The sequence below is a fragment of the Saccostrea cucullata genome, unplaced genomic scaffold (assembly GCF_032062105.1).
Source record: "Saccostrea cucullata isolate Sc308-1 unplaced genomic scaffold, CSIRO_AGI_Scuc_v1 ctg221, whole genome shotgun sequence".
NCBI classification, from domain to species: domain Eukaryota; kingdom Metazoa; phylum Mollusca; class Bivalvia; order Ostreida; family Ostreidae; genus Saccostrea; species Saccostrea cuccullata.
The window spans coordinates 26,530-40,503 of NW_026931943.1; the positions used below are offsets into that span (position 1 = coordinate 26,530).

The window sequence follows — 13,974 nt, forward strand, 5'->3', positions numbered from 1 at the left end:
CAAATATCTATTTCAGAGAAACTTTGATTTTTGTTGTTAGTAAAGTTTAGAATTTATAGAATCTTTATATTCATGAAATGTGTTAATGAACATACAAAGTCATACAAAGTGAAAATGGCTTCTTAGTAAACCTTTATATTTTATTAAGTACATGTATTCATTAATTTAAAGAAAGTTTAGTGTACATGTATGATGAATAAAAACATTTGTCAATTATTACAGAGGAGGATTTCAGCTACCCAGTCTGCGTCCAGTCAGTATTGCCTATGGTCAAAACATCTCGGCTCGGCCAGGAAGTACACCTCCAAGCTTTAGCAGTTTCGATGACATGATGTCACCGCAAAGTGTGGCAGACTCCAATGTTAGTCTACAAAGTGAGCTTGGAGAACTGGAATCTCCCCGCGGTGCCAAAGACAAGCAGAAGGAGACAAAGATGTGTGACCAGGGTCAAGTGACGGACAGTATTAATGTCAGAGAATTTGCCACCGCTACAAGTATGTCACTATCTGTGTTGTGTTTTATTGGCTTCTTGCACAGGTTTTTAAGTAGAAATTCTTTATTGTTGTGGCTTAACTATTTTATCAACAATATTTTAATGATTCTGAGTTTCGCATTCCGTTGTTGTGATCTGTTTAAGAATCTTTTAAACAAACTTGTGTGTTGTTCAAGAGAAAAGATTTTAAAGAGAAAAGATGCACATTTGCCTGATTGGTTTACTGTGGATAATTTATGCTAAAGATGAGAAAGTCTTGTAAATGAGGTTAAAATTATTCTAACTGTATACTGTATACAGGGAAATTTTCGCTCCCTTCACCCTACCCTTATTTTGACGAATTTAAAACAGGGCGAATTCAAAGAATTCAGTGTAATTACTTAAACAAAACTATGACTGGGTGAATTTAATGCAAGTATGAAAGGGCGAAAGTAACATGGGCAAAAATAACCCTGTATACAGTATTTCTGGGAAAGATGGCTAACACTCAGGTTTTTGAGATTATTTTTTCTCCATTTTGTTATGGAATGATTGTTTTCATTCATCTTTTTATGCTTATGTTTGTTTTTTTCTTGTTTTTTATGATTTGCATGATTTGAGTTCATTTGATTTTTTATGCAGAACCTAAGAATAATACTGAAGAAAGTAGCAGTGCGACACAACCAAAAGATTCTCAGGAAGTGAAAGTAGAAAAAGACAATCAGGGTTCTAATGAAATAAATACTCAAGTATCTGAAAGTGAAACTAAAACTATAGTGTCTCCTGAAGTCAGTGATAGTGCAGCTAGTCAAAATTCTCAACAAGTCACTCAGTCCAGCGAGAGGACTGAAGTTACAATAGAGAGTGATAGTAAATCAGTCACTGTAGAAAAGTCAGATAATAAAGTCTCAGACAATCAGACTGTTACTAGTTCCCCTGAAGTTATAAAACCTACCTCTGAGTTAAAGGCATCCACCCCCCACCCCGAGGACAGTAATAGTGGTAGGGAAAGACATGATAGTAGATTAAGTATAGAGGAGGAGGAGGCAGAGTTTGAGGAAGACAAAATTATGGGTAAGTTTAGGGGGAAAAATTCTTCTTTCTTTCTTCTCTTATTTTAGTTTCTGTCATTTTTCATTATTTTTTCCTAAATTTTTTTTTTTCAGTATATTTTGCAATAACGGATGTTAAAAATTTTTTGATTGTGATTAGATTTCAGTCATAGCATTTATACGCCAGGTAAAAGGCCACAGTTTATATTTTAATGCCAAATAAATAATAATGCTTAAATCTAGCAACAACCTCAAAACAAGCTTAGATATTTTAAAATTTTAAAAATGCTCCTTTTACACACACACCATTATTTTTGTATAAAACTATATAAACAAACACTTCCTTTGCAAGTTCATAAACTTGTACTTGCTCTACTCCAATGTAGCACATTGCCTTGTATGATGGTAACAGTTTAAAGATCATAATCATAAACATTAAGTATTCTATTGTTTTACTAATAAATTTGTATACCATTTATATGTGTATTATCTCTTGATTCTTGAGATATTATTTTTAAAGATAATTTTTCTCTTTTATTCCCTGCATTGCTTCCTTGTGAATATTATCTTGGTGGTAAGTAATTCACCCTGTCTTCCTCTTCATATGTTGTGCATTAGCTAAATAAAAAACAGTAGTGCATGAGTTTGTGCAATAGGAATTGAACTGAACTATGTACATTGTAGGTTTGGATCACACTTTGGCTAAAATTATAGCTACAACACCAGAGCTTCAAGAAATGGAGGAATCTGTGTCAAGTGTTTGGTCAACAAAATCCAGAGGAGGACCGTAAGTATTCGAAAGAATCCCAAGCTTTTTAGGTTTTTAGCTCAAGTTAGCTGAAAGCTTTGGCAAAGAAATGATACATGTATTTGAGCAGATCCCTCCATCCATAAAAATACATAAAAATTGAGTGTTTATACTCTAAAGAAAAAGTTCTATCATTACAGAATTGCACATTTTGAACTAGAGGTTGTGCTTTAAATGAATTGAAAAAAAAATTTTTGGCAATGTTTAGGAAATTTTCAAGATGTGGGATTAATGCCAAATTTCATGACATCATTTTTCAATATACGTGTAGTCATCAACGGTCCAAGACTCTAAGGCCTAGAAAAAAAATATGTTTGTTTCCGCTTTCCCGACCGACCCTAATTTATAGCTGACCCTAAAATTTTTTTTAATGCTTTTGTCCCATGATGTGCAAGATTTCAACCAGGGAATTATAGCCTCCAACTTTGCAAGCTTTTCAAGACAGAAAGAAGTTTGGGTCACCTTTCTATTATAAGTTAAGTCACAGTAATGCTTGAAAACACCATTTCTTTTGTCATTAATGTTACTTCTATACACATTCTGATAAAGAAGCAAAAAATTTTTTTTCAAAAAAAAAAAAAATTGCCTACCTACCTACCCTATATTTTTTCAGCCTGAAAGCGGAAACAAACATATTTTTTTTCTAGGCCTAAGTGATATTGAGTGCAACGACACCTAAAACTAAGAAGTTTTGATTTTGCAGAAATTCACAGCAAAAGAAAAAAAGCCTTAGTGTATTCTCTCTTTTATAATATACATATGTATTTAGATAAAATGCTAATTACTTTTGAAGAATTATAAATCATCATCCTTTTTTTCCAGGAGAAATAATGAATCCATATTTGAGGAGCTGCATTCTCAGGATACAGAGATCATTGGGGATAACTTTGGCATCACAGGTAAATTAGAGCTGATGGGGACACATCATTTAACCTTTATAATTAAACTTTTATATTTACAGTAGTTAAAGCATGTGTGGTAAAATGGAAATTTAATTTAATAATGACAAAAATAATCACAGTAGTATTTAAATTAAAAAATGTAAATAATACACATATTAGACGTAAAATAATTTGGTTTAGTTGATAAAAGTCTATTAATGTGGTGTAAATCTGTTAACTTTTTGTCCTGCTAAAGGACGGGAGGTAAACCCTGGAGACTATGCCTCATCAGGTATGGTATCATCGGGACATTATCTGTGTCTGTCTAGAAGTGTCATATATCTGTCTGTTTCTGTTTGGGTAGTGACTCTTTCCTTCAGTATTCATTTAGCATAACCTCAGACATCAACGCATCAAATTGCCTGGATACTAAGTTCATATATTATGAAAGTGTACATGTTTTAACAGCATGCTTTTAAAGAAATAACACACAGACAAGTTGTACCTGAAAGCAAAGTTTTTACCCCAAAAATAAATAAAATTGGTATCTGTATATTCCAATTTGAAGATCAAGATCTAAATGAATGAAAGAAACCTTCAGGTTTCTCAAATTTTAGAAATGAATTCCTCTAATGATGCTATATAACTATAGCTTCGTCAAGTAGGTGCATTGGGGCAGGGTTAACTAGACAAAAATTCTAAACTGTCCATTTGAATAAAAACTGAAGAAAATCAGTCTATAGCGCATGGGATTTTTTATCCATATCAGACGAAAAAAATGTATCCAGATTTTCTGCAGTATCCCAGACAATGGTAATGTTCCTGTCCCTCTTCCTCCAAAAAGAAATTAAAAAAAGCTATCAGGATTAGTTTTCACATGATTTCAAATTTGAAGTCCATGAAAATACGTTATGTTCTACTTGATTCCATTAGAATCAAAGCATAAATAAAAAAGAAAGTTAAAATTGGTCATGATGTCATAGCAGAAATAGCACCAAAAAGACTGACTAGATCTTGTCCTGAAGATTTGCTGATGTTTGCAGGTACTGCCTGTCTCATTTGCTGAATATACAGTTAATTCCTGATTTCTGTGTTATCTTTTTGAAAAATAAGTATAACCATCAAATTTAGAGCTATAACTACAGGAGCATTTAACCTGATAGTGAACTCTCTGATATATGTAGAGTTTATCATTGTGTACATGGTAAATGGTATATTTAGCACTGAAACCTAGTTATTAGTAGAACAATTATTTATTATTCAAATTCTCATATGCATAGTTAATTGTATATAGTGCTTTCTTATGACAGTCTTTAACCAGGCATTATTCTGAATATATATTCACTTAACAAGCATCTTGAAGATTGAATGAACGAATAAAATCAGATATACATATATCTTATTTTTGCCAGAAATAAAATCTAAGAACCTTGGTATGAATCATTAAGATTTATGAAGTTAAATAGCATGTTGTTCCTACGGTATTTCACTGAAACAATAGAGAGAATGATGAGTTGTAAAAGAGCCAGAAATTGATTTTGTAGAACACAAAGAAAATCTCCAACAATTCCTGATTCTCTCTGTGTCTTTTTCCTGTGTTTGTCGTTGCTGTTGTTGTTTGTGTATTTTATGTTTATAATGCATGCTTATTTATTTTGTTGTATTAGACTCTGAAAATGAGGATGAAAGTGAAAGACGTTCTACTGGTATGCACTTCAGAATACATATATACCATTTATCAGTTTATGAATTATGTTACAGTTTTTCTATATAATAAATAATTTGTGCATTTTGATGAATAATTTTTCAGCTGAAATTGAAAATAGTAAACATTTTTTTTTCCTGATAGAATGAAGACATTAAAGTTGACCTTTAAAAAAAGGGGTTAATTAATGAAATAAAGAAGCATACAAATATTAATTATAAACATGATGTAAATTTGTGCATGATTGCCAGTTACATGTGCATCTGTATAATTATTTTCATTAACAAATTTGATTTTTTTTTTATTTTCTACCAACAGTGAGTGATAACTTCTTTGGTAAGTGTACTTGTCTAGTCACCACTGAAATACTTTAGTGTGATAACTGAAATACATGTATTCTTTTTTTTCTAAAAGTCATGATTTAGTCAGGTTATAGTGTCATCAAGCTTTTACTTTACCATAATATTTTATTATAGGAATGGGAAAAGAACTAGAGAACTTAATTCTAGAAAACACAGAATTACTAGAGACAAAGTAAGTTTAATGAAGTATTTAATACTGTCATGAAGTTATGAATCAGTACTTGCACACTGTTTTGTATTCAATTTCTAGTTTTAGAGAAAAATCAAAATGTTTGCAGGTATAACCAGAGTGGGAAAAGCACCCCAATACTGAACTCTCTATGAGTGAATTTAACTTAACGATGAATACTGTTTGTTTTATTTAGGAATGCTTTAAACATTGTCAAGGATGACTTGATTGCCAAAGTGGATGATCTCTCTGGGTAAAACTTTATTTTTATTTTGGTGATTTATTGATAGGAAAACTTGTATCTATCTGTAAAGTTCACATTTGAATATATACATGTACACGAAGGATAGTTTCATTTTGAAGATATTTTCAATACAAGTAAAATATTTGATTTATATTTAATAAACCAGCATTAAACATTTTAACTGTTTTCTTGCAGTGAGGTAGAAATTCTTAAGGAAGAAATAAATAACCTACAAGGTGTAAAAACAAAGTTAAATACAAGGATAAAAGAATTAGAAGATGAACTCAAGAAAACCAAGGAAGAACTGGAGAAGAAAAACAATGCAGCCAAGGAAGGAGAAGAGGAGGTGAACATCTTGGTTTTACTGTGGAAATTTGTTACCTTTTTTGGGGGGTGGGGGGATGGGGTTGTTAATTGTAGATCTTCAATATTTATAAAAAGAAAATTGTCAAGCATTGGTTGTTTCCTCAGTAGTTTCATTGTTGAATTTGTTTAGCTGATGAAAGGAAATAAGTTTATAATTAAACCTCTTTGGAAAGGGCATCATACTCTCATTACTCTGAATTGTGTGAGATTACTTATTTTAAGAGCTGTTTGATCCCTGTAGGATGATGTACCGATGGCCCAGAGGAAGAGATTTACCCGAGTGGAGATGGCCCGAGTCCTGATGGAGAGGAATCAGTATAAGGAGAGACTGATGGAGCTACAGGAGGCGGTCCGGTGGACGGAGATGATCCGGGCCTCCAGGGAACATCCGGAGGCCTCCAGTAGTCCACAGAAACAGAAAAAAGGATCCGTCTGGAACTTGTAAGTCCTCAGCAAAATACAGTACAAGTACATTATTCTGACTCTTAATTTTCCTTACTTGAAAAACTTTGAAAAATCTTTCATTGAAAAAAGAGGTGGGTTATTTATTTATGCTTTATAATAATGTCTACAATACTTAATAATGTCTCTGGTTCTGTACTAACAGGCATGGATGTTAACTGGCCTGATGTTTATTTTTAGTTTCAGTAACCTTGTAGCTCCAGCCCCTCCTGTGCCTCCTCCTTCTAACAAAGCTAGTCCTAGTCGCAGCGGCAAACACAGGACACAGATTATTTGATTAATTGTTTTATTCTGAAAGCCTCAGTTCTAGTTCCATTACCTTAGGAACAGTCAGAGGGCTTCCTACTGATGGATCTCTTGAAAAATATTTTTATTGACTTTATTACTTAATATGCTATAAATGCAAGTCTGAATTCCATTGTATGACCATTAATTTTAACTCTCAACATTTTTTAAGATTTAATGAATACTATAATCAAAAGGTGCTACTTAATAAAGAACTGAGGTTACATGTAAACATGGAAAACAAAAACCAGTTTGTTTAAATGACTGTGTTCATTTACATATATGTGTTGAACTAGTTTATGTTTGGACATCTCTTAAGAAGAGGATTTGTTTCCATGTTTACATTGTTGGGGAAATTTGATGTTTCCTTAAATGTTTTTAAACATACAGAAATCAATAGGGATCAAAATTAATTCTGACCAATGGTATTAAACAGTCAAGATCCATGTTGCTCAATGTAATCAAATTTTTGTGTTGAAATGAGGGTAATAACGTGCCAGGGATCAGTAATTGAAACTTTGATCCTTACTGATAAATCTAAAGAAAGTTTCTCTTTTGCAGAAAAGCAATGTTTTTGCATGATATTTCAGCAGTGGCAGCTATTTTTTTTTCATGTTGCATGAGTTCATTCTGTCATTTTGATCCCTATTATTTCTGAAAAGTTATTGATTTTTACGTATAATTTCTGTTTGTTTTGTTCATGTGTTCAATGTTTTATTGTTTTAAGAAGAAAAAAATTGTTGTGATCCAATTCTAATGTGATATTTTTATTAATTAAAATTCTTATACATAAATGATTTTTTATTCAAATACCTGTGATCAAAATGGCAGATAATTAAAAAATGTGATTACTGAAACCATTAAAATGGTGGAGGAAGCAAACATGTGATATGGTTGTGGAAACATTACAAAAGTTCCCTTTCTGTTTACAGACTAAGTTACTGGACACATTCCAAGGGTGGAGATTGATGGAGAATTAAAATTTATATTGTTTTATAATAAACATATTTATACAATTGATGGACTTCCGTATATATTTCTTACCAAAATGTTTCCACTACCATAGTGCATTGTTTACTTTCCAAAACTGCATGCCTCAGGGAAACAAAGGCCAATTCCAAATATGGGCAGTGTTTCAGCTTCATTGCATGAACATTATATATCATCAATGTAGATAGTTCAATACTAATAAAGTACCTAGAGAGCTGGAGTACCTTGCTTACCGCAATAAAATTTATCTCATCCAGCCATGAAAGGTTCCATAACAAACATATTATGGAAACATATCTACTAAGGGACAAAAATATTTTGTCTGAGTAATTTGCAAACCAGATTGCATGAGATCTGGATTGAAGTTTTATTTCATGTACAGCCTACTCCGGATATATTGAAATTCAGGGAACCATGCAAATTATTTCAATATATCCGTAATTCAAATAAGCGAAATCGTGAAGCCGCCATTTTTTCATTAAAAGTTCAATCCCAATCTAAAAATAAAGAACAAACCCAAACAAATTAATTTTGTCAACGTTTACCTATAACAGTGTACAGATTATATGGAAAATTAGTCCTTGAAAGTTTAAATAAAGTTGTTTCTTTCTTTTTTATCGATAAGACAATCTTCAACTTCATTATTATTCCCCGATCGCATTTATTTACATTTTGGAGAAAAATCACCGATGTCAAACTGTTGAGTACTGCTGAACGCTGCATGTATTTCATCGTAAGTGTACTCGGGTTGATCTCTTAGCTATTTCGAATTTAAGTTTATCATTAGCTATTAACAGAACGTATTTAATTTGAAAATGAAGTTTTTTCTAGATCTGTTGGGGTTACTATGTTGCCTTTAGCCTAAATACTTCCGTATTATATACATATGGAAACAAAGAAATTTTAATTCGTAAGAACATGCAGTATAAAAACACATAAGGTGAAAACTTAATTATTCACACCTTTTTATATCAATTAGTCAGTCAGGCATAATTTCTGTCACCAACCGTAACAACAGCCGCCAGGGAGTTCTTCAATATAACCGTTATGAAAACAACTCATTATCACCTGTGGGGACCGATCAGTGGCTTCAATATAAGCGAAATTTCATGCAAAGGGTATGAGAGTCAAAAACGGGGGATTTATTTTTATTTCAAAATAAGTGGAATTTCAAAATAAGCGAGTTCAATATAAGTGGAGTATGCTGTATATGTAAAACAATCTGGAATCAATGATCTCATATCATTATATGATATCTAATTACCAATGAAAAAGCATGACTTGGGAACAAATCACTCTCTCCTGTCTTTAATGGATTTTGCATTGAATAAAAAGACGTTCAATTCTCAGTTAGAACATATAGATTCAAGTGAAGTGATGAAAATTCATCTTCATTTATCTACCAGTATCTATTGAGGAAATAGATGTAGTACAGATAATGATCTGGTATGTCAAGTAAAGGTATGACCATTGGAGGGAAATGTAGCATTCCTACATTTATACTGTTCTAGCCAACAAGGAATACTTGTAACATTGCTGGATATCCTAGTTTGTACGTTTTATTTATAACATTGAAACTCTAGATACATACAGTATGATTTAAAAGAAAATTACCAAAAGGCAGCCATAAAATGTTGGATTTTTCTAATTTGCCAAATAGTTCATGATCAACTTGTCAATGCTAGGTAGATTAAGTAAAGAGGGGGGGTCATTATAAAACTTAGACAAGTTCACTTTTGACTCAAGTCTCATTTTACCCAATTACATTCCTTTTCTTATTTAAAGTATGACCAACTACAGCCACAAGAAAGTCCTCCATACTGAGTTTGCCCTTGTTCATGAATTAAATTTCTTCTTCATGTAAAATAATTCTTCTGTGATAACTTGGGTCAGTGTAATGTTGAAATACAGTGAAACATTTATAATCCAAACTTATTGGGACCAAAATACCGTATAAGTGGAAATTTTAGCGAGACGCAAATTTAGCAATTTCTACCTAAAACCTGGTAATTTATTTTTAGCGAGAAGTAATGTTAGCGATTTTAAAATGCTAACTAAAGAAGCCATTACAAATAATACGCAATTAATTTTTAGCGATATTCAGTTTTAGCGATGTCAGCACCCTCGCTAATAATGCCAAAATTAAATCCTTGCTAAAAATTCTACTTATACTGTAATACCTCAGAATATCTAAGATGGAGATATCCAGGTAAAATGTGTAAGTTGATCCAAATCTAATATCAAGACTGCTATAAAAGCTTTAATAAAGAAAATTTTCATCATAGTTATAATACTAATACATTGATCTATTTTGACTTTTGCTCTAATATTTTATTCAGATATATGATATATAAGAATAAGCACAATGTTTGGTCTGTATTATCACAAGAATTAACATGCATATGTCCTTTCTCTTTGACTTTGGATCTTATGATATGTATACAAGATTTACTCAGAAAGATATTAATTTAAGAAGAACGTTTGGTCAAAGTTTGTATAATTTCAACACTACAATCAAAACAAGAAGGTTTTTAGCAAAATGGTAAAAGATTTATTTCAAAGAAAGATGATAGGAATTAAAAAGTTATGTGGATGCATTGAAAATGAATGCTGAAAATTAATGTATAAAATTTTAAGACAAAAGTCTGAAGAAGATAGGGATATAATTATATATATTTTGAAACTATTTTTGGATCAACCCCAAAACAGAATGAATAAGATTTTTTTTTTTACTCCAAATCACTATGACCTAAGTGCACTCAAGCTATTGTGAATGAAGATACTGAAGCTCATCTGTAAAAAAAAAAAACAAAACAATTTTGGATGTTAGTGCTGTTTTGGTAGTCAGGCAGGTTTGATGCCAGTGGCCAGAAAGCTCAGTTTGCAGAGCCCCTGATTACACCTGTCAGGGAAGAGCCAGGATTAGTGTTTGGGGACAGAGACCATTAAGGGGGAGGAATGTGGATGTCAGACTGATTTGATTGTCATTTTCCAAAAAGCTCAGCTGGTAGCATACTAGGACTTCAGGGGGCCCATGTTTCTCATCATGGTCTGGTCTGTCACATTATTTTCTCCTTTGCTGGTTACACTTTATTATAATTAGATGTTGCTAATGATAAATTTGTGTATGAACCTTTTACAGCTTCAGCAACCTATTCAGCAGTAGTTCACCCAGTAAACCAAGCAAGAAGCCCAGCAATGTACCGATAGCCACCATCAAGTACAACGCCCCCACCACCCAAGTCCAACCCGTGGGGGACCCCAACAGGAGGTCACGAGAACTGTATAAAATGGGGGACAAGGCTAAAGCCTACGACTTCCTACAGGATGATCTGTAAGTACTGGGACCAGCAATCCTATAGCATTACATTACACAGAGTGCCAAAGTCACAGCGCTACAATTTAACTCAAACTAGCTCAAAAGAAAAGAGTGTTATAATCAAGATGAAATGTTTCACGTTTTTGAGTGAATTAATGCATGACCAGCATTGAAATGGCATACATTTCAAGATTTGCTAAATCAGTCACTGGCTAAATGGTTGCCTATAATTTTGTGGTATAATTTTTGTTTTCTTATAGTAGTTTGATTTTATTTTTGGTTACATATATTCTATTATTTGGTTTTTGCTTGAAAGTATTTTGACCTATACTAAGTTCTAATATTGCACTTTCACTATTGATAAAGGACACGAATCAGTTCATCCAATGTTCAAAAATTATTAGAAGAATTACAAGACAAGAAAAAGTATGTATTGTAAATACTGGTTTATACATGTATCCTGTTTGTGGCATAATTTTTGCATGTCACGTTCACTTACAGGATAATCTTTGTCACATGTAAATAAAGTTAAATATTGTGCATGGTGAATGTAAGCATTTAAAATATCATTCCGAAAGCCCTATTTACTGCATGAAAAGATTTTCCTCTAGTCATGAACATGTTTTATTCAATTTCAAAATTACAACTTAAAAGATACAAATGCTTCAATGGACTATATAGATGGAGACTAAAGAAATGTTTGTACAAAGATTTGGAATGATATACATGTATTCTAGAGCTTCAGTTAGCTACTCCAACATGAAAAACAAAATATTATTCAGCAAATGTGGCAAATTTTTTAAAATGAAATTTCAGAGAAAAACTGATAATTCTGACACAGTAAGACTTCCAAAATAGTAGGACATATCACTGTTTACATAATCCTTTAAATTCCCCCATATTTTGTGTTCGTATGTTGATCAGAAACTTTATTTCTTGACCTAGATCTGCAAGTTTTGTACATGTTGAGGCAACAGATGCAGGGTAGGGGCATATCACAAAATCAGCTGATCAGCTTTGATAGACTAGCTAATGATGCATGAGTTTCACAGAAACAAAGTTCTCCAGAAAAAAATAAATGCCTATTAACCTTTCCTGTCTCACTATTCTAATAGTTATTTCTACAAATTGCTGCTAAGTATCACCAACTAAACAATCTTGCTTGAAACCTTGTCATCTTTAATATCAAAATAAGAATAACATTTCTTTTATTTAAAAAAAAAAAGAACCCATACTTTTATGGAATCATTTTCAACATCAGTATCAGTACCAGTTCATGCTTTGGCTTAAAACAGTACTTAAACTATTTTCTACCTGCACAGAAAAATGTACTAGCTATTATGAATACCTGTTTGCAGTGCACAACAATTCTACTCAAATATTCTACAAACTACACATTTTCTTATAATATTTAAGTTTGTAATTGCCTATTTAAATTTAATATTTTACTATAAATTTGTTAATATTGAATTCTATTGACAGAAAAGGTAAATATCTTCAAATATAATAAAGTTCTCTTTTGAAATTTTGTATGAATACTATTTCATATTGTTGAATAATCAATAACTGGTGCTAAAACGAAGAAAATGGATTGAATTCACAAAAAGTTGTTATTGTAAAAGAAGACATGTGCTATTAAAGGTGGAAAATAATAATTTTAAAGACATATCAGCTTTATTAATCCGATTTTGATGACCGAGTTAAGGACCATGCTTAGTACTGTTACCCTGGTTTGTAGGGTTTGGGAATGGTTGTCAAGTGAAGCCTCACTCTGGCATTGGCCCTTTATTGATGAAGATAAGTCGTGCAAAGAAAGCTTTCTCTGCAGACTTCTGTACTAAAATCCACTCTGTTATATCCTTATATTTGCTTTGTTTTATTTTGTTTTATATATATTATTTGCTTCACTGCTACCAGGACTTGATTTTGAGTTTTGTGTTTCACCAGAGCCAGTAAAATAGAATCACTACTAGAGGACCCTGTCATAACCTCTCAGCCCAAGTAGGTTACACAGAGTTCATACTAACCTAACACCTAATATTACTCTATTACTCAATACATAGTTATCCATTCCTTATGTTATAAGCTGCATTGTATTTGTGCCTGATTCATTGAACAGCTTTGGAATGGTAAGTCATGAGTTAGCACAAAAGCAATGTCTTTATAAGTCAATTGGATGTCTGTTACATATTTAATTAATATACATGTAATGCAAAATCACAAAAGTTGTATTCTGTAATAGGATACCAATACTGAGAATCAGCTTACTATAGCATGTACTGCAAATAAACTTGTAAAATTTTAGTTTTTGAATAATAAAACTTCGAAAGAAAATAATTGCTTTGGAAAGTAAGTTTATAGATCTTGATATTCACTCATGTTAAAAATCAGACATTCATAATGATTATATATGATGTATTTACATGTCAATACATATACTGGTTGTGATTTATACAATGTTCTGTTCCAACAAACGGAAAATTTGTGTTATAACAGAAGAATCAAGTACCAATATGTGTATCTCTTATGTTGTTACCATGATTCAGAACAAGTATTTCTAGGGAGAATGTAAAGAAAACATTGTACATGTCACACCATTCCATCACTGAAATTATACTAACATACTTTCACCATATAATACACTAGCTTACAAAATAATGCTGTATACAGGGAAATAACCTCTTTCTCTTTTTAGCTCACCTGAGCCAAAGGCTCAAGTGAGCTTTTCTGATCACAATTTGTCCATTGTCTGTCGTCATTGTCTGTCATCGTTGTCGTCATAGTTGTTGTCGTTGTAAACTTTTCACATTTTTGACTTCTTCTCAAGAACCACTGGGTCAATTTCAACCAAACTTGCCA

At 32.1% G+C, this 13,974-nt stretch overlaps 1 protein-coding gene across 18 annotated transcripts in view; it reads left to right on the forward strand.

Annotated features, from left to right (window-relative positions):
• LOC134234058 (C-Jun-amino-terminal kinase-interacting protein 4-like) overlaps positions 1 to 13,974 on the forward strand; it is a 34,028-nt gene that overhangs the window by 3,060 nt on the left and 16,994 nt on the right. For 3 of the 18 annotated variants that reach the window (XM_062716104.1, XM_062716113.1, XM_062716116.1), the window contains 16 exons: positions 223 to 494; positions 1,115 to 1,546; positions 1,685 to 1,711; positions 2,209 to 2,311; positions 3,155 to 3,231; positions 3,470 to 3,505; positions 4,881 to 4,919; positions 5,237 to 5,254; positions 5,395 to 5,452; positions 5,646 to 5,702; positions 5,889 to 6,039; positions 6,301 to 6,500; positions 10,939 to 11,130; positions 11,482 to 11,541; positions 12,061 to 12,099; positions 13,063 to 13,116. In XM_062716104.1, the coding sequence (XP_062572088.1) occupies positions 223 to 494; positions 1,115 to 1,546; positions 1,685 to 1,711; positions 2,209 to 2,311; positions 3,155 to 3,231; positions 3,470 to 3,505; positions 4,881 to 4,919; positions 5,237 to 5,254; positions 5,395 to 5,452; positions 5,646 to 5,702; positions 5,889 to 6,039; positions 6,301 to 6,500; positions 10,939 to 11,130; positions 11,482 to 11,541; positions 12,061 to 12,099; positions 13,063 to 13,116 (1,815 nt within the window). Of the gene's footprint in view, positions 1 to 222; positions 495 to 1,114; positions 1,547 to 1,684; positions 1,712 to 2,208; positions 2,312 to 3,154; positions 3,232 to 3,469; positions 3,506 to 4,625; positions 4,647 to 4,880; positions 4,920 to 5,236; positions 5,255 to 5,394; positions 5,453 to 5,645; positions 5,703 to 5,888; positions 6,040 to 6,300; positions 6,501 to 10,938; positions 11,131 to 11,481; positions 11,542 to 12,060; positions 12,100 to 13,062; positions 13,117 to 13,974 lie in introns of all 18 variants that reach the window. The other 15 variants (XM_062716108.1, XM_062716119.1, XM_062716109.1 and 12 more) reach the window with 14 other exon arrangements.